Source organism: Rhamphochromis longiceps, linkage group LG8 (genome assembly GCF_057381845.1).
Source record: "Rhamphochromis longiceps isolate RC_006_pf linkage group LG8, R_longiceps_female_GT1.1, whole genome shotgun sequence".
Lineage (NCBI taxonomy): Eukaryota > Metazoa > Chordata > Actinopteri > Cichliformes > Cichlidae > Rhamphochromis > Rhamphochromis longiceps.
In genome coordinates this window covers 12,808,024-12,828,061 of record NC_140564.1, presented here as the reverse complement: position 1 = coordinate 12,828,061, position 20,038 = coordinate 12,808,024, and the positions used below count along the sequence as shown (strand labels likewise).

Below are 20,038 nucleotides of genomic sequence, written 5' to 3'. Positions count from 1 at the left end.
TCTTCTCCCCTTTGGTTTTCTTTCTTTCTCTCCCCCTCTTTCTCTCATTCATTCCCCCTGTCCTATTTATTAAAAAAAAAAAAAAAAAAAAAAAAAAAAAAAGACAAAGGATGAACTGAAGCTCTGCCATCACGTAATGTCGCATACTGCTGTTTCTGATGTCATTTAGAGAAGAAAAAAAAAAAACAACAAAAAAAAACAAAACACCCTGCTCAGTAAATCTGGCCATAAATCTTGTAATTGTCTTATTATCAATGTTGCAAGAAATAAAAATTTCCATCACTGTAAATAATCAAGTTTGAGGCCTAATAAACAGGTTCTCTCTTCTTGTTTTTACTGTGCCCATTTAGACTAACTCCTTTTGCAGGATCTGAAATGGGCTGAAATGTTTTCATTGGAAACTGAATGTGTAAAAATCACACATATACTGAGTAAACCATATGAGAAGACAACCCTCAGCAAAACTGCTAAGTTTCTTATCAATTCCTGTGCACTTACTTTGCTAAACTCGTGTAATTCCCAGTCCATTCAAAGTGTCTGACTGGAATCTGGGACAGAAAAAATAAATATAACATGAGCTCTTTAGGTGCTGAAAATTCTGTGAGTGTGACCCGAATCATCTGTGGAGCCAATGTTTCATCAGCTTATGACCTTTCTAAAAGAGCGCTGGACCATTAACATGAACCCTGGTAAGATAAGGGAGGCACTCAATCAATCCACGTCTCTATACTGTATAATCTTGTTGAACAACAGAAGCGGGAGAGTCAGGGTGCTTATTGATCACACCAGAGACTTTCTTTGACAACACAGTCTTTAGCTATTACACTCAAAGTTTCCTATCACCTGCGACCAGAGAATAGCAATTCCCATTTCCAATTCCCAGGTTGAGCCAAGTCAATGTAATCAGCTTTCAGATAAATGACTGGGCGATCAATAAACCTTTTAGTGTCATGAAAGGAAGGAAGAGAATTAGCATCTGCATTTCTGGAGTGACCTCTGCTTGATTCAACCAAGCCATGACCAAGTCCAAATGCATTTTCATTTGGCAGCTGAAATTAAAGCGTTATGGGAAAGGGGCTATAAGATGATAACCGAGTTAATGAGTGGCCTATCAATAACTCTATAACATTGTCTGCTGCAGCCTGTGAGAGATGGGGATATCTTTTAAGTGGTGTTGATGTGCCCGGCTTTGGACATGGGATTAAAGTAATTATAATTAAAGTTGGAACATGTCTGGTCTGACAGGGAATGATTATGCAGCGCTCTAGCAGTCAAGGATCCTCCTGTTTGATCTTCCAGTTCATCTGGAAAAAATGTGTGCATGGCTGTATAGGCTATAGAGGCTGTGAACATGTAAGACCTACTAGACATATTTTATAGCTTTGATCATTTATTGAAATAACAAGCATAGCAACCAAACATATATGCATAAACAACTTTGAAACTGGTCATACAAGTTGGACTTTGGCCCTTACAAAGCTGTGGTAATCATATGGTTAGCAAAGATACATGAGAAAGAAAGTCTTCTGTTTAGATTCATAACTCAGGTATCATGTGTATCACTAAAATGAGAAAATAGCAGCTCTTTCCAAAATAATGTTCACCATATTTTTAGTTTAGTTTAGTTTGTTAGCATTAAACCAAATAACCAGTACTCTAGTTTATAAGCCAGAGAACGTGTCAGTTTAAAGATGTCTACCGTATTTCCCGGACTACAAAGCGCACCTGAATATTAGCCGCACAAGCTAAAATCAGGGGAAAATCCTGTTTTGTACATACATTAGCCGCACCTGACTAAAAGCCGCAGGTGTTTCAATGTTGACTTATCATATGTAAGAGAATATGCACAAAGGGAATTGTCAGGAAAGAGATGGCTGTTTGGAGACATCACTTTTATTAATATTTTGAAAAACAAGTTATGGGTACATATTTGCACATGTAGTACATAACAGTAACCTATAGCACACCAGAAAAATAGATTCGGACTACCTTTTAGGCTCAGGTGCAGTGACACAGCTTTAACAAGAAGAAAAGTCAGTCATTCACCACCATCTTTCTCTTCTTCCTGCGCACTAAAACCACCAAAGTCCTCTCCTCCAGTGTCGGATACAAACAGGCTCAGGATGGCGTCGTCATCCACTCTCCGCTTCTCTCCTTCGTTGTCACTTTCAAAACCAAAGAAATCCTCGTTGTCAGTGTCAGAGTTGAACACCCTCAGAAGGGCCGTGGCGGTGTCCTCCTCTCCATCATGCAGCAGTCCAGCCCTTCAAAATCCGTTGGTGATCGTGGATGTTTTCACACTTTTCCACGCTGTCAGAATCCACCGGTGGAGTTGGGCATAACTTGCTTTTCGCAAGTTTATCGCCGCTCATCATCCACGCCTCCAGCTGAACGCGTAGTGCTACTTTGAAGTTTGTTTTTCGCGCTACTTCGTACGGCACTACGTTGCCTGGCGGACGGACATGTGACTAACATACCACTCTTGAACCCCGATCCTTCCGCCAGGCAACGTAGTGCCGTACAACAGCGGAACAAACAAAACAAATCGTCTTACGATATGACAAAAATCATGGACAATCCATAGAAAAGCCGCACCTGACTAAAAGCCGCAGGGTTCAAAGCTTGTGCAAAAAGTAGCGGCTTATAGCCCGACAATTAGGGTAAATAGTTCTAATGCCCATATGAAAAAAGTTGCATCAAGTACAATGGAATCAGAATGTTCACTCATTAAGCATCACTGAGGTTGAAGACATGTTTCTAAATGAATTCCAACTTAGAACAAAACTAGCTTTCAGGATTTGTTTAGCCGACTCCTCGTGCCTGCTTCCGTCCTTAGACAGCATCAAAGATGGACGTGACTATCGCGACGTCATTGGTGGTTTGTGTAGTTCTTCATGTCTCTAGCGTTTTCGCTGCTATTTTGGTTTACAAAACAAATGGATGCAGAGAAGGCGAGTCTGACAATAACACCAACTAGCAATGCCAGTGACTTGTCTGTCACAAGTCATTAGCCACAATTTCTTATTCAGCATGACCTGAAATGAGGAACTGATCCTGTAATAGTAAAATATTTACATAGATCAAAGCAGAAAGGTTTTTTTCGTAGACTTCTAATGACTTGACGCCTCCTGAGTGAGGTGTTCTTGGATTGTCCTACCGAGATGAGGCACCTGGGCAGACCCAGGACATGCTAGAAAGATTATATCTCTCGGCTGGCCTGGGACAAGCTGGAGGAGGTGGCTGGGGAGAGGGAGGTGTGGGCTTCTCTGCTTGGGACTGCTGCCCCCGTGACCCGGCTCCGGACAAGCGGAAGAAAAATGGATGGATGGACTTCTAATGACCAGAAGTGTTTTTGCAACCACAGCTATTGCCAGCTCGAGATGTTGAGGTAGAACTCAGGTTTAAGGCACTTCCCAGAAGCTACTACAAGTTTGTTTTAGGCATGTAGCTTAAAGCTACGTTAGCTACGACTAACATGACACAGTTGAATAAGAAAGAACATCTGGTGTTCTACACTGATTTTTAATTTGTGAATGAGTGAAATTGACAGTTCTGACTATGGCAAATATAAGAGAAAACGCTAAATCGTACTTTTTCAATAAGTGCGCACGTTAAAGTAAATTGGACTCTGACGTTAAGAAGAGTTCTCAAAAATGATTATTTTATTGTAATGTGCAAAAGTTGCACATAAACTAATGGTAGTTAAATAGTTTGGTGCACAATATTTAAAGCTGAAAATGCCTGAAACCACAGGGCAAAAACTTTGGGAGAATAAAATATGTATTAGCTGTGTTGTTCTGAGATTCAACATTTTGTGCAAAGACAGATATTTGAATAATTAACTACAGAATCTGATCTGAGCTTACTTACAATATAATATGATTCGCCATTGTCAGTGAACTATTAAAGCTTCACAATAATCCAGCAAAAATGTGTTGAGATATATTAAATGACGTCTCTAACTGAAGATAATTGCCACAGAAAGCATAAAAGCATACTCATGAAACTTTATTACATAATGATGCAATGTTTCAGATGAGATCAAAGTGGCAGGCTCTCACGCAGACCTGAATTTCCATTTACAGAGTGGTAGGAGCCCTGAATGAGATTTTATCAACAATTGCAACTTTAATCCAGGAGTCTCTCTTTTCCCTTTGCTTTATTTGTTTTCCTTTGCCTTATTTTTTCCCCCTAAATAACTCACAGGCATCAGAAGACTTTTCCTGGGACCAAAATGAACATATAAAATCACTGAAAGACAGTGCTTTAAAAGTAATGAATAATTTATTGGAGGCAATTGTCTGTTTTTGTGTATGAATTATTCACTTTTATGTTCAAGCACCGACAATCATTACTGCAAAATCATTCATGCATATTCCCACATCCCTTGCTGACTAATTTCCTCTCCTTATCTGGAAGGAAAAGGGCAAGCATTTAGACCTGCCACTGCAATAATGACATTTTACTGTATTTTTAGAGCATGCTACACAAAGCTGCTGTTCAAAATCATATGATGTACACACAAAATATGTGAATGTATAATGTTGTTGTATATATGTATATAAAAAAGAAGAGACTACCGTTTCTTTTTCTTTATAGCCATTCATCTTTTACAGTACAAATATAGAAGAATTCAGTTTGTCAAGGACGAGGTTCCATATGGTCATGCACTGACTGTTAAACCATTGCCCTGTTTAACAACAAAACCCTACGGGATACATTTTCCACACTAAGTGCATAAAAATCCCAGTTTCCACCTATTTCTGGCCTAAGCTGCAATAAACATGCTTCTACGAGGACGCATTAGGAGTTAGAGCACTTTGACACAGCCTGCCAGGCAGCTGTCACCATGTACAACCTTTAATGGAGGGAAAAAATTATCCATTACCTTCACATTTAGTACAAAAACGTCAGGTAGCACTTGCGCAATGTCAAGGGGCCATTTTACAAAAAGTTGCTTTGGCCAACCAAAGACGTATGTGGACACTAATAAAAAGTAAAGTTACAAGTTTTAAAAAAAAATTAACAGACGCAATGAGCTCATTTGTTACAAATTTGTCTCTCAGAAGGTGTTTAAGTCTCACTGGGCCAGCCTTCAGCTGGAAACATGCAGCACTTTTCATTAGTCAGGAGTGTGAAGCAGCCTTTGGGTGTAGGGAGGGGAAGATGCCACTATGCAATAGTTGAATGATTGAGATAAATTAAATATTTTTTTCTTTGACAGCTACGTATCTATCCTGAAACATTTTTTTTTTCTTTGTGAGAGTTGCGCAAAGTATATTGCTGTTTGACAGTCAAAGAATCCTGGCACATCCACATTTAATTCCAATCTACAATAACATGATATAAAGTCAATCCACTTGGTGATAGGGGTCCAAGTGCCTTTTTCCCCCCTTGGCAAAGTTTATGATAGCTTTTAAACCCCCCTGTGTTTCTTCAGGGAATGTAAGCTGTTCAAATGGCATTATAATTAAAAGTTCATACTTAAAACAGCAATTTAATATATTTTGCTGAATTAAATTAAAAAGTGTCAGGGGATGTTGTGATTGCCTCTGAGAGGGCCAGCGCTTAGCAGCCACCTTAAGACACACATGTATTTTCTGTATATAACACAAGTAATAGACTGTTTAGAAAAGAAAAAACTTTAAGCATGTGCCAGGTTAGAATTAGCCAGTAATGCTTAATGCTAACCTAGCTTAGTTAGGTTTATGTTAGCTTGTGTATTTGTCTAGGCTTTTGTTTTTGTTAGCAAAACAATGGTTATCAAGTGTAAAATCAATAATATATCTATATTTTCTCTGACTGGTACCCTATAGTAGTATACGGCAACACACAGACGATTATATGTTATAGACTGTTTAGAAAATGAGAACTTTAATTATCTGCCAGTTTAGCATTAGCTAGTGCTAAATTCTAACTTAGCATCTTAGCTAGTATTTACTAGCATGCGTGTTTACTGTAGGCTTGTGTGTACAATACAGCATACCCATATTTTTCTGTATTTTTTGGTCCTACAGTAGTATAGGGCAACGCATGGACAATTGTACTGTTTTTGTTTTGTTTTGTTATACTTTTAGCAATGTAAACCTATTTCTGTTTCAAATCATGTTTGTCAAGTATTCTGACTAAATATTCTTATCATGAGTAGAGTTTCAATTGACCATAAGACAGTATAAGATGATTTCCTTTTAACCATTAGTCAGCCCAGACTACCATGCGTGTCATTTACATTAGGTGTTCCAGCATAAATCCAAAATAAATGGAAACTTGTACACCCAAATCTTGTTTTTTTACATCCTTAAAGATGATTGCTGTACAATCATTACACCCTGGAAGAAGAACAGTTCAAAGAAAACTTTAAAACCCTCAAATTACTATGACATTCATGCCCATGAGTGGCTGTAAACCACAACTGTATACACATGAAAGCCTTACTTTGATGGTAGTGGTTAGGGCATTAGAGAAGAATAATATGTGCATGCATATATGTGGTGGGCGTCACTCAGCACATTGTTATCCAACAGTGGTAGTATATGACACACTGCTACTCTCATTGACAAACCACCAAGTAATCAAAAGTAAAGCCCTACCAATATATTAGCTGCTCATAAATATTGGATTTTCCTGCTATTTGTCATTTTGTGGAAAGAAAGAATCGGGATGTTATTGTGAAACATAAATGAGATTCGTTTCATTAGTAAATGTATGAAGATAAAAGCTGAGCTGAGCTGCTCAGCTGTGATATCCTGTCGTGTCAGTCTGGACTTAGATATGATCTGCATTATAACTGCAATGCAATCAGTTATTTCTATAGAACATAATCTGTAAAAGAACAGCAAGTTTTGCATTGTACATCAGCTGGCTACACCCATAGCAATCCTTCCAAAGCTCTTATTGCCAAGCTGGTCTTTGTGTGTCCTGGCACCTCCACCTTTTCTAATCCTCGCGCCCCCCTTCCCCTGAGTTCATCCTCTGTTTCCCTCTGCTGCACTGTCGCCATTTCTCCAGCTTCCTCTGTAATGAATAGTTGTAACCAAAATTTTCAGAAGTCAAAAATAGGATATTCAAGTACTCCAGAGTTACTGTTAGGGTACTTTATATCATCAGGGGTGACTCCACGATTTATGACTTATGTAGACTTTTGCTAACAATTTTATTTATAATAATACTAATAGATTGCATTTATATAGCACTTTTCGAGACCCTCAAAGCGCTTTACAATTCCACTATTCATCCACTCTCACATTCACACACTGGTGCAGGCAAACCACAGTTGTAGCCACAATTGCCCTGGGGCAGACTGACAGAAGCGAGGCTGCCATATCGTGCCATCAGCCCCTCTGGCCATCAAAAAAAAAAAAAAAAAGCAACAGCGCTATTTCAGAAATACCATCTACCTCTGCCCTTGAACTTGAGGTCAAGGTCACTGAGATTCAAATTTGTCAGATATTTTTAGTAGATATGCCTATGGCAGGGGTGGCCAACTCCAGGCCTCAAGAGCCGGTGTCCTGCAGGCTTTAGATAACACCCTGGGTCAACACACCAGAATCAAATGATTAGTTCATTACCAGGCATCTGGAGAACTTCAAGAAATGTTGAGGGGGTAATTTAGCCATTTAAATCAGCTCTGATGGATCAAGGACACATTTAAATCCTGCAGGACACCGGCTCTGGAGGCCTGGAGTTGGCCATCCCTGCCCAATGGTATCAATGAAACTCCTTCGTCATGGACAAGCTTGGGTCATCGCACCACCTGCCCGGCAGGTTGACGACAATACTCCATCAGCCTTTTATATCAAATTATTGACATTTGTCAAAGCCCACAGTGAGGCTATAGTGAAACAGACCTCTCTTCCATTTCATGACATACAGATACCTGATCATGCCCCTTTACATCACATTTAAATGCACTGGACATCGTAGGCACAGTCATGATAAATGTTATGAAAGAGCATATGAATCTTTCACCACAGCTTCTGACAAAATATTAGTGTGAGTGAGTTGTAACCTGTTAGTCCATGTAGATTTCAAATAACTATAACAACTTAGGACTTACTAAGAATTCATTATTCATGATTTCTGATGTTTTACCAGCTTTCTAACTTTTCCGTATAAGATGTTATCTCCGTGCCTAAGAAATAAGAATACTAGTCTGCATGTCACATCAGCATACAGAGCTCTGTCAATGCAATCAGTGAAGAGTAAAATGTCCAATACACACATTGCGACAACAGTAAAACAAAGCAGTTATGTTAATGATATCTGTGAGTCAGACATGACGCCTGTCAGGTCCATTTAGTTGACGACTTTTTTAAGATGTTTGGTTTGGCAATTTTGATTTGGCTCTTAGATTGTTTATTGGTACATTTCAGTCCCTATGAAAAGTTTTGTGACAACACCCACACACCCACAATCTCAGTACTACTGATAAATAGTTTCCTTCCCACGCCGACTGTGAGCCAACAATAATGACTGAGATGATTGTGAACAATTACCTGTCAGCGTTTTGGGAAAACGATTGCTTAATATTGATTTGCTTTATTCTACTTAGAAAGCTCCTTTTCTCAGCTGTGTTGTCTGTACAATTGTGCTCTTCCCATTGGTGTTTGTAGTCCAAAATGATGGCAGTGCTAATATAGATGAATCAAGCAACAGTTATCAAAAAAGCGCCACAGTTTTGATGTTGTGCATACCAGCAAGTAGGAATTCTGAGAACATGAATAGACGTGTTCAGCGCTATCTGCAATCACATAACTCAGTCTTTCCTGTTATAGAAAACCCCAACAAAGCCACCAACTCTAAAGCATGCAATGACTCTCATTTTGCTGATGCCTAATTGCCAGAAATGACCAAAGCACAAAGCTGTACTTAGCAAATTTTATAGCACGTCTTGTCTTGTTCTCTTATCAGTTAAAATTTTAGGAATGTTAGAGAAAAAGCTGCTCCTACCTCACAAACTGCTGTCATGAGCTCGTAGTGATGCCGTGTGCGTGAGCATGAAGCTCTCAGTGCACTGCTGACTGCTGGCAGATGGCGATCTACGCGGTGAACGTTGAAAACGACTCCTCCTGTTGAAGTAATTGCCAGTTGTCCACAAGCGCTTGTTCTTCCTCAGATACTCCTTGTAGTTCTTGGTGAGCAATGTGTAGAGGAACGGGTTGATGCAGCTGTTGGAGTACGTCAGGCATGTGGTCAGGTAGTTGATGTTACGTTTGGCTTTGGTGGAGAGAGGCAACGAGGGGTGAAATTGACCCAGCAGTTGCCAGATCCAGAAGGGCAGGAAGCATGCCCAGAAGAGGAGCACAATTGTAAAGATCAAGTAGAGCACCTTCAAGGACATAAGAGCACAAAGAGGTGCCATCAGAGAGACTCAGATTTCACTTGATATTGGGATGTAAAATGCCAAGCTAATGTTAATGCATACATGCCAACCCTCCCGAATCCCGAATTTCAGTGCCCCTCCCAAAAATCTCCCGGAGCCACCATTCTCCCGAATTTCTCCCGATTTTTCACCCGGACAACAAAATTGAAAAACCATATCCCAGAATTCAAAGCGCGGCCCAGCCAATTCCAGTTTCCAACAATGGCGGCAGCTACTTAGTTTTAATATTACTCTTATTTCTCTTTCTGGGTCGCAAAATAAACTTTTAACATATTGTCAGGCGAGAATGTAGCTGTGTACACTTCAAATATTTGAGCCGGCGAGAACAGCAAACCCCTGTCTTTCACTACTCAGGTTAAACATGATAAGTCATTTAGATAACTTAAAAATGTTATTGTTTGGCTTTTTTCAGTGTTTTATTTGTTCGTGAGTAAATCGGTTTGGCTGAGATTAAAGTTATTAGATTAGATTAGATTAGATTAGATTAAATAAAACTTTATTAATCCCTCAAGAGGATTCGTCCGGGGTTTTCACACAACTGAATAAACGTCAAACAGAAAACTGATTAAACAGAAATGTGAGACGGTCGAGAATTTACGCCAGCATCCGGTTATATTTTAGATAGCAAGGAGCAGACGGCTGAGTTTCACTCCACCTAGAGATCTCGTGGCGTAATTCTGACCGTCCAGTTATATATATATATATATATATATATATATATATATATATATATATATATATATATATCTCCATCCATCCATCCATTCGCTTCCGCTTATCCTTTTCAGGGTCGCGGGGGGCGCTGGAGCCTATCCCAGCTGTCATGGGGCGAAAGGCGGGGTACACCCTGGACAGGTCGCCAGTCTGTCGCAGGGCTAACATATAGGGACAGACAACCATTCACACTCACATTCACTCCTAGTGACAATTTGGATTAATCAATTAACCTATCCCCACAAGCTGCATGTCTTTGGACGGTGGGAGGAAGCCGGAGTACCCGGAGAGAACCCACGCAAACACGGGGAGAACATGCAAACTCCACACAAAAACACCCCGGCCTGATGGTGGAATTGAACTCAGGACCTTCTTGCTGTGCGGCAACAGTGCTAACCATATATATATATATATATATATATATATATATATATATATATATATATATATAGATATATAGATATATATATATATATAGGTGGGTGGATGGATGGATGGATGGATAGCAAACATAATGGGCAATACAATGTGCAGACTTAAAGTCTTCCACACCAACTTGTCAAACATCACAATAACGTGCTATAGCAACATATATTACACTAACTTTGATTTGCTGTAAAATAGTAGCAAGACCATAGTAAACTATTAGTACTGTTCATAACCGAACATCTGCTTCTTTAATGTGATGCCTTATGTGGTGCTGCTAGGTCAAAAGACTTCCGGTAAATGTCACTATATCATGGCTATTTTGTAGAAGGTCTACCGCACTAAGAAAAAAGACATTTCAGTCATATCACTTTAGCCAAGTGAAATGACTTAACCCAAACCCTACAAAACCCCTATATTTTGGAGAAAGGCAAAACCAGCTTTTGTGGATAGAGTGTAAATAGTTTTTGAGTTGTATCAGTTATCAGAATGATTTGTTCCCTAAGTGATAAGACTTTGGAGGACAATTTAATAAAAATTACATATTTTGATTGGGTTAAAGGTCATTATTAATGATGAGTTAGTCGTCAGAGGGTAAATAAGCTACCAACCAATTTCTGGTTATAGGTATGGTTAGGATTATGTTAACATAAGTCAGATTATGATTTTCACCTATTTAGCATACTTAAACAAAAAACGTATTACAGAAAGGGAAAATGCATGCATAAGATGTTTTGGCGACTCAAATTATTCGTGCACTGTAATATCAGTGACCAGTAAATCTGGTTGGCCCCAGATCTTTAATAGTGTCCCTACACAGTAACTCGTCTAAGGTATTGTATGGAAGCCAATGTTAACTCATTAATCCTTTCAGTAACTTCCTATAGACTTTGGTTGTGTTGTGTTTCTTGTACTCTTGTGTGACTTTAGCAACTATTGCAAACTATTTCCCTGTGGGGAATACTGACGTAATTTTCTCTCATTTCTTGGTGCAGCATGATAACAGCAAGAGATTCACAGTGAAGCACAGCCCTGGTAGGGAAGGAGAGAATTGTTAGGATATCAAATAGTAGCAATTTTAAAGGTAGGGTAGTCTATATTTTCCCTTGCGCTTCAAGATTCTCACCCTTAAATGCAAGTGATGGGTTACATTTAAGCGTGTCGGGAGAGAATAAAACCATCTTCAGCCCTGCTATGAAACAAAATGGAATGTGCATCAGACAAACACTGCATAAAGTACTTCTTGTTTATTAGTGGAATATCTATGGAAGTTTGTACAGCATCACTGTGTCTAACTTCAAACATATTCATTAGGTTGGTGTTGATGGATGTGTTCATCTCCTGCTGAGCTGAAAACTGGGAAAGATGCAAGAGACGAGGTCGAAGTTGAGGCAGCTCACCAAAAAAGGAGAACTGAGATCGAGTTGGAGAGTCTGTGTGAAAATAACTGAAGAATTTTTAAGATATTATGTGATGCTCTCTTATTGATATAGTTGTTTCAGAGTATTGTACATAACTTGGCCTAAGAGTAAGATTTATTTTTTCATTCCAGCTTTTATATATGAGGATGTGCTTGGCTGAAAAAATAATGAGCAGATAAATCTAGAACATTATAATTATCTGTAGACTAATAAAGAGTTTATCTAATAATAATCATTTGATACAAATAGTGTAGTAGTCGCACGCGCCATTTCTCTGTGGTTTTTGTTCTTAAACTAAAGTTGTGTAATTATAATTACATATTCTTAGTTATGTAACATACTAATACAGGATCTTTAATAGTAATGGAGTCACTAGCAGATGACAGGAAGGTTTTTATCTCATTGTTATCAGTCTCACCAAGCAACCTCTTGCAACCACTTGGCAACCAGTCAGTCATGACATTGACTTTTCTCTAACAACCGGTGGTTACCAGGCAGTCACCAACCAGTCTCTAAACCTGTGTGACAAGGGCTTTAAATCTGTGGGAAACACTGTATTGCCCTTTTGTTTCCAGGAAGAAATGTGGGTTTGAATAGAATTGGCATAGATAGCTGAGTAGTGGCATTTAAATATTCAACCCACACAAAAGGATTTGATAAGTGGTAAGACAGTAAGTGCAATGATAAAGCAAAATAGTCACATTAAACACATTAATTTGTGCTTAACTTACCTTTTGATTTGGTAATTTTTTGGTCTGCTTGAATGTCTCTGTCTGTGAAATCCAATAAGTGCGTGCAAGCTGGATGTAAAGATAGCCAATAATCAGTCCTGGAGCGACAATGCTAGTGCAAAACAGGAAGGAGATGTAAATCTTGTAGGAGAGCGGTGACAAAGTGGACTGACACATAGGCTTGGTGCCCACTGCCATCAGTTGAATTCTCACGATCATCGGTAGGGTGAGGATTAGAGAAGCTACCCAGACAAGTAGGGCAATAGCTTTCCGATAACTTTTCGATCGTTTCACTGTGTCGAGTGGCTTGAGCACTGCAAAGTAGCGTTCTGTACTCATGATTGTCAGAGTAAAGATGCTTGCGTGCATAGTCAGGAAGTCCATGCTTATCAGAATCCGACACCCTGCATCTCCAAAGTACCATCCCTTCAGGAAGTGTGTGCAGACTACGAAGGGGATGGTGAGAAGATACAGCAGATCTGCTAAAGCTAAGTTTATGATGTAGATGTACATGGAGGCTGCAGACCTCATGGAGTGGCACATCACCACCAGGGTGTAGATGTTCCCGGAGACTCCAATGAGACACATGATGGAGAGGATGGTTCCAATGGTAAAGGTGGCGGCTGTATCTTCAAGTGAGTTCAGAGGAGGGTCAGTTGCATTGCCGCCCCTTTCCACCAGGACTCCCACAGGCTCCATGGACACTGTTGTCATGTCTGGATGCAAGAGAAATGTATGGGAACAGGGAAATGATATATTAGCTCTCCAATATAGCCAATGCATGGAAGCTATTTTAATGAAGTGGATCTTTTGGGGATTTATAAACAGATTGCTAAAGTGTTAAAAAGACTATACTGGCATATTTTCTGCAAGCTATCATCTCCATTTTGAAAAAACACGCCAATAGGTAGAGATCTAAACCATCTCTCACTCTGAGTCTCTGACTCATTGCATATTTACAGAGGTGGAGACCAAAAAGTGTCAAAACTACTAAACAAAAGGTTAAATTTCTGTCTGACTAAAGTTTAATCTGATTAATAAAAATTACCACAGCAGTGTTTTAGTAAGACCAAGTTGGTCAAGAAGTGAGGCGTTATCCTAAGTTTTGAAACTGTAGTACTAATGTTTAGATTCAGTCTGCACACTGTGACTCAAATGATGCAGAAAATCTGACACTGAAATAATCTTTGATGGAAATTAGCGCTCTTGTTATTGAGTGTTATCTGTCTGATTAACATTAGCACAATCTTAAACTCTGGTGACAAAAATGTGTCATAATTCTCTGCAAGTTTTTAAATGGGAAGAAGTTCGTTTTTTTTTATCATGCACTAACAAATATGTAGCCTATGGTCTTGTATGTTATTCTTTGAATAAGCTATGACTCCGTGTTATGAATCAGAATTATGACTTATGTGCTGAACTTAAAGTAAACATACTGTGAGTTTCTAACTTGGTCAGTTGGTTACACATTTAGGTCTAGGCTGGAACCATGAATCTTAGTTTCTAAAGAAAATTTTGCTTATTCCCATTTGATTACCGCACAACTTAAGAAAAAGAGTCTCATGAACATTGCACAACTGAAAAATGATCCAAGTCATTTCTCAGAAGTAAGACTAAAGCTAAATGTATCAGAGTTGATCCAGTTGTTGCACTGATGTCTTTACTGAGTCATAGACATCTTCTTGTCAAGATTAATGCTCACCTGTCAAAATTCAGACAGAAATCACTAAGATGTAATTTCTCCGTTGTGACTTAAGTAGTACCAAAAAGCACCAGGGGCAGAGATAAAGTCAGGCTGGACTTATATTACATTTTAGCCTTCAGTAATAGAATTTCCTGGCAAGCTCAGAAAAGAACAGCAGTTCCTACTACATGCATGTAAATGCACAATTACAAATCTATTTGGGAAATAAAGTGAACTGGCTGACTTACCTGGGCTGCCTTACTGGACAGAAGAGGTTCAACACTCAGCTGTGGTTCCACTGGCCATGCTCTGTCAAACTTCACACTTGCTGGACAAATTTCACACTCCATAAAAGTCCCCACAGAGTGTAGAAAGGAAACCCACAGGTGGAGCAAAGGAAAAGAAATTTATATCCAGGAGTCCTGAAGGAGGAAAATGACCTAAATGAGTCATCGACTACAACAAAAACCCTTCCACTGTTGACTCGTCTCTCGGCAGCAAATCAACCAATCTAACGTGTCTTGATTCAAGAGAAAGTGCACTGATAGCAGCCTTAAAAGTTCTCTCCTATTCCCTTCACTCTTTGTGCACCTTAGCAGCATCCACGTACAGGATGTCAGCATCGGCAGAATCGGAAGAGAGAGAGAGAGAGAGAGAGAGAGAGAGAGAGAGAGAGAGAGAAAGGGGGGGAAGAAAGCATCAGTGAAACAATCACAGAAGTGAGAATCACGTTCAGCTACAGCTGGCTATGGAGAATCCTCTGTTTGACTGAGAGAGAGAGAGTTATAGAGAGAGTGTGAGTGTCAGAGGTAGAGAGGGCTGAGCAAAAGCAGGGAGAAAGGGAGGGAGGGAAACAGAGCTATCAGTGAGGTACTCTCGCTGAGAAGCCTGAAAGTGGGAGGGAGAAGACGCAGAGAACGGACAGCAGAGAGCAGCAGCAGGAAATGCATTCTGCTCTCTCTCCTTCTCGCTTTCACTCTGTAACCCCTGTGCCCTCTATTTCCATGTGACAGGGGCGTGTGCAACAAACTGATATGCAATAACAGGACTTGAGACACACTCGCATGACAGCCTCACAGACACACAAAAAAACATGCAGTAAATAAAAGATATACAGCAATGGCAATTTGTTAGATTGTGTTTGTTATTTTAACTGAATGGTTACAAAGTCAGCGTCAACTACCACTGCAGCAATTTGCCTCAGACTGCTGCAGAGAAGCTGATATAAATTAAACAGTGTTGTTGGCTTTCTGTCACTGCTACATGCTGAATATGGACTACATGTTAATACAACTGCATGTCAGGTCAAAGACGCGTAGTTCCCCCTTTTTACCTAGAAGAGCAATTGTAAAATTACAGTGTATAAAATTTTACCACTAGGTGTCAATAAATTGCAGTCAGCTGAATTTACCCCCACCATTTAGCCTGTGTAATACTAGCTATGGTGACCACTGCAGGACAAAAAAGGACTAGCTGCCATTCATCTGTAGTGAGTGCTTGCTGTTAGTTAGCCGTTTATCTTAGATGTCAGTATACTGGTTATCCTCGCCTATTTTCTGTAGGGAAGACAGTAAAACTTTGTGAAAAGAGTCTGATATGAATCAACGACTTAGTGAACCTCTCTTTTGTCTGATGATAGTGATACTGATGAAAGTTGTTGAGGATATCCTGAACTTTTGTCTTAGTAAGCGTTGTCAGGCGATAGCTGCTGTTAGCCTCCGTTAGCGGGCATTGGCGAAACTGTCTTTGAACATTGTTGGACTTTTACTCTTAGCTAATAAACTTTCATAAGATGTGAGAATGTTATAAAACTGTTTATCAGAGGGGAAGTGTGATTATTAGACTAGAGCCTAACATTAGCTGGCAAAATTTTAGCTTATAACCATCTGTTGCTGAGGTGAGGAGGTGGAAAAGAGGAAGAAGAGAGAACAATGGAGGAAGCATAGAAAAACATAATCAGAAAGAAATAATAAAAATATCCACGTACAAATAAAGAGCTCTTTATGATCTTTAAATTAAAAGTAACTGATAAGGCGCACATTTATTTACAACAATAAATAAAATATATTATACCTTATAATATAAAGTGCCTTGAGGTTACTGCTGTTATAATTCTGCACTATATGGATAACATTTAATTAAAGCACAACAGTGTATTTTTTCTATTAAATACCCACCACCCAAAAGTACTTGCTGTAGCTTTAAATAAAGCAGTAGCAGATAAAATGCTTTTATCCAATGAAAGAGAAACAGGATGCAGGTCAGAGTAGAGGACAGATGTTTAATGTGCTTACTAAACAACTTTTATTGAAAGGAATGCGGCACAATCTTTAAATGAAACAGCTCTATTACGATTATTGTAATAGGTCCATGGGGGACGTGCAAAATGATCCACAGGCAGAGGTTAATGATCATATTGGACAGAAGTCAAAAGACAAGTGCTGGCACATGCACATTATCCATAACATGTATTAGCAAGTGGATACGTCAGTAGGGTAGAGTAATACTTCAGCTAAGGAGTTTTTGTCTGCAGAGTATTAGGCCAACTCCCATTACAGCCGTGTACTCTATATTGTCTGTTCTTGGTGTTGTCTTACACTCTAAATATTAACTTCAGTTTGTCACAAATGCCTGACAAGTCTTTTTTTATCCTGCGCATGTTTAATGGAATGTGACAGCTTAATAGTTCTTCTCTTAGAGGTGTGACACCATGAGTGCAGTGGGTTACTACCAAATAGATCTTCCATTTGATGCTATTCAGGCTTTTTCCAACTTAATCTGTGTTATGTCTGGTGCCACTGACGCCTGCTCTATTCCAGAATATATACATGGAATGGTGCGGAGGGCCCATAAACAGCAGGATGATAATATGAACACTGTTTTATAGTAGAAAACAATTTAGGCTAATGCGAGTGTAACCCCCACCGCTTTCTGTTTGCTGTTTCCCACTTATCTGATCGGAGTTGGGCTCCAGGCAGGCTGATTTTTCACAGAGATGGACATTCAGACAGGCTCTCACATTTATAGCGGTTACCTTCTGACCTCAAAGGTTGGAACTCCATTTATCACAGTACAGCCTCTCTTCACTGCGAGTCAATGTACACAGACACTCTAGCTAGATGATAAACTGTTTTCAACTAGCAGCCATGAAGTATTCATGAAACTTCAGCAAATGCATGCTGGCAACAGAGGTGAAATGACAAGTGGCTGCTATAAAAGAACACTTAGGAGGCTCTAAAGAGACAGAAATCTTTTTGACAGTGTGCATTTGCTTTTTGGATGGAAATGAATGTTAAAGAATTGCTATCAAAATCGAGCGGGTATAACCGGATGCATGCGCATCAGTTAAAAAAGGCAAGCGACCTCTCCAAAGCACTCTGCACAAACAATAGAAAATAAATTATCAGGTGTTATGCAATCCCCTGCTCTGGGGGAGTGAGTGTGTGAAATGGCCCTGGAGTTCATAATGTCTGTCTGTGGGGTCTTATCTCGACCTGGGTGACATTGCTTCTGCATGATGTGTGTGAGAATGTTTAGACATCACCCTCACCAAAAAGCTATATGGAAAAAGGGGTTAATAGAGCTGTGATGAGCAGCTATTACATCCAGATTAAGACTGCCCATGAGAAGTGATTGCATGGTAAATTATGCAGTGCAACTGCCTGTTGCAGATTGCTGCAGTCATGAGATTTTACAGGATGACACTCACATCCGCGTCATTACCCGCTACACGCTCACACACAGGAAGGGCCAATTGAGACTAGACTAGTAACAAAAACAGTAATCAGGCCGTACACAAAGATAGATTGTTATCCCCATCAAACTGGCAGCTCTGTTGCATATGTGTTCACACATTAGCGTGCTTACCCTCATTCACCATGCTAAATGCCAGGCCAGTCGATAAGGTGTAGTCACCAGTCAGAGGCTCAGAAAATTACACACTTTAACCTATTATCTTTAATCTGAGCTAAATTGCAATCTGATAGAGTAAATAAATGCATCTGCAGTCACATTCATAATTCCATGACTGTGTGTGTGTGTGTGTAATGACAGGTGTGCATGTTGTGTCCACCATTTGACGCCGATTGTATGAGCACATAGGATGCATAATGTGTCCTCATTGTGAAGTACTTTCTACATCAAATGTAGAAATACAAGGAAACAAATATTAATGAATAAAAATGGGCTGCAGATACACGTGGTCATTCCAACTGGCTAATTTGTGTCAGACCCAGGTTTTCCAGTTTGGTGACTTTGCATGAATGATATGGTCATTCTGGCATCACCGACTCGTGAAGTCCAGCTCATAGTGGAGCCAAAGCAGGAGAGGTGAGAATTATCACCTTCATGATGGAGCCCATGGATTCTGAGTATAAAAAAGGGTAGACTACACACTACGGGTTGCTTTGTCCCAGATTGTTGATGTCATGAGTATACAGGGGAATAGTGGAGTTGGAGTCTAGATGGGAAAGTCATTGGTGCCAGTCTGTTATAGTATCATAGAGTGTGAAAAGGCAAAGTTGTCGATTTACTGGTCGATCTACATCCCTACCTATAGCAACATCACCAAACAGTCAAATCAGTAAACAGTAAAAGCAGTATTCCAATTTAGGACACACACTGCTGTCACATGTTACAGGTTTGCATTTAATGGCGCTGAGAGCTTTGATGATGGGATACAAAAAATATGCAAATGAACTATGAGTAGGAATCTTTATAAACTTTAAAAAATAACGGTTATGATGGGTGAACATTTTTGTACAACATGCAAAAACTTGTTCACAGGTGTTAAATAAATTAAAAATGTCCCTTATTATTTAAACTTAGTGCTCAAAAAAAATGAAAGGAACCATATTTAATCAGAGTATAGTATTAAGTTAAAGATAGATCTGATCAGTTAAGTAGTAGAGGTGGTGGATGGTCAGTTTTGACTGCTTTGGTGTTAATGAAATTAATATTAATGTTAATGTAACAATGAGACAACCCATCCAAAACAAGAATGGTTTTAAAAGTGTAGGCCACTGACATTTTTCCTACCTCATTTGTTCAGTTGTTTTTATTTTCTCTAGTTTTGCATTTGGCTAGGGTCATTGTCACTACTGGTAGCATGAGACAATACCCTGACCCTAAAGAGGTTAAACAGGTCGTCTGACTTCTCTAGGATCAATATTTGCCATTACCAGAAGGTTTACTGTGTCTCCCAGCACACTCTCAACAACATGGAGGAGATTCCAGGAAACTGACAATTACTCTAGGAGAGCTGGACAGGGCCGTAGAACGTCCATAACCCATCAGCAGGACCGCTATCTGCTCCTTTGTACAGAGGAAGAAGATGAGCACTGCGTAAGCAAGAAAAATTACCTCCAGCAGGAAACTTGTATGAATATCTCTGATCAAACAATCAGAAACAGACTTGAGGGGTGTGTGAGGGTCCATGTCCTTTAGTGGGCCCTCTACTCACTGCCTGGCACTATGGAGACCGACTGGCACTTTCCATAATACCAGACTGGAAGGTCAGCAGATGAGAGTGTAGGATCTGACAGCTGTCAGAACCTACACTGGTGCAGTGGGTCCTGGCTTCCTCGTGGTATACACCGATGCCCTGGAGGATGAAGGAATTGATACGAGTGACTGGCCCCCATGCTTGCCTGACCTAAATCCAGCGATCTCAGAATACCCC

At 39.7% G+C, this 20,038-nt stretch overlaps 1 protein-coding gene and 1 non-coding gene across 2 annotated transcripts in view; one reads left to right on the top strand and one right to left on the bottom strand.

The window, feature by feature from the left end:
- uts2r1 (urotensin 2 receptor 1) overlaps nt 1-15,259 on the bottom strand; it is a 73,493-nt gene extending 58,234 nt beyond the window's left edge. The window contains exons 1-3 of the mRNA XM_085415769.1: nt 14,607-15,259; nt 12,675-13,390; nt 8,950-9,328 (exon numbers count right to left, since the gene is read on the bottom strand). Coding sequence (XP_085271895.1) covers nt 8,951-9,328; nt 12,675-13,388 — 1,092 coding nt within the window. The 5' untranslated portion in view covers nt 13,389-13,390; nt 14,607-15,259 and the 3' untranslated portion in view covers nt 8,950. The remainder of the gene's footprint in view (nt 1-8,949; nt 9,329-12,674; nt 13,391-14,606) is intronic.
- Nucleotides 13,824-13,895, top strand: LOC146663169 (small nucleolar RNA SNORD36). Its single transcript, XR_014913120.1, has one exon. It is a non-coding gene; the product is annotated as a small nucleolar RNA SNORD36 (small nucleolar RNA).
- Nucleotides 15,260-20,038: the final 4,779 nt, after the last annotated feature.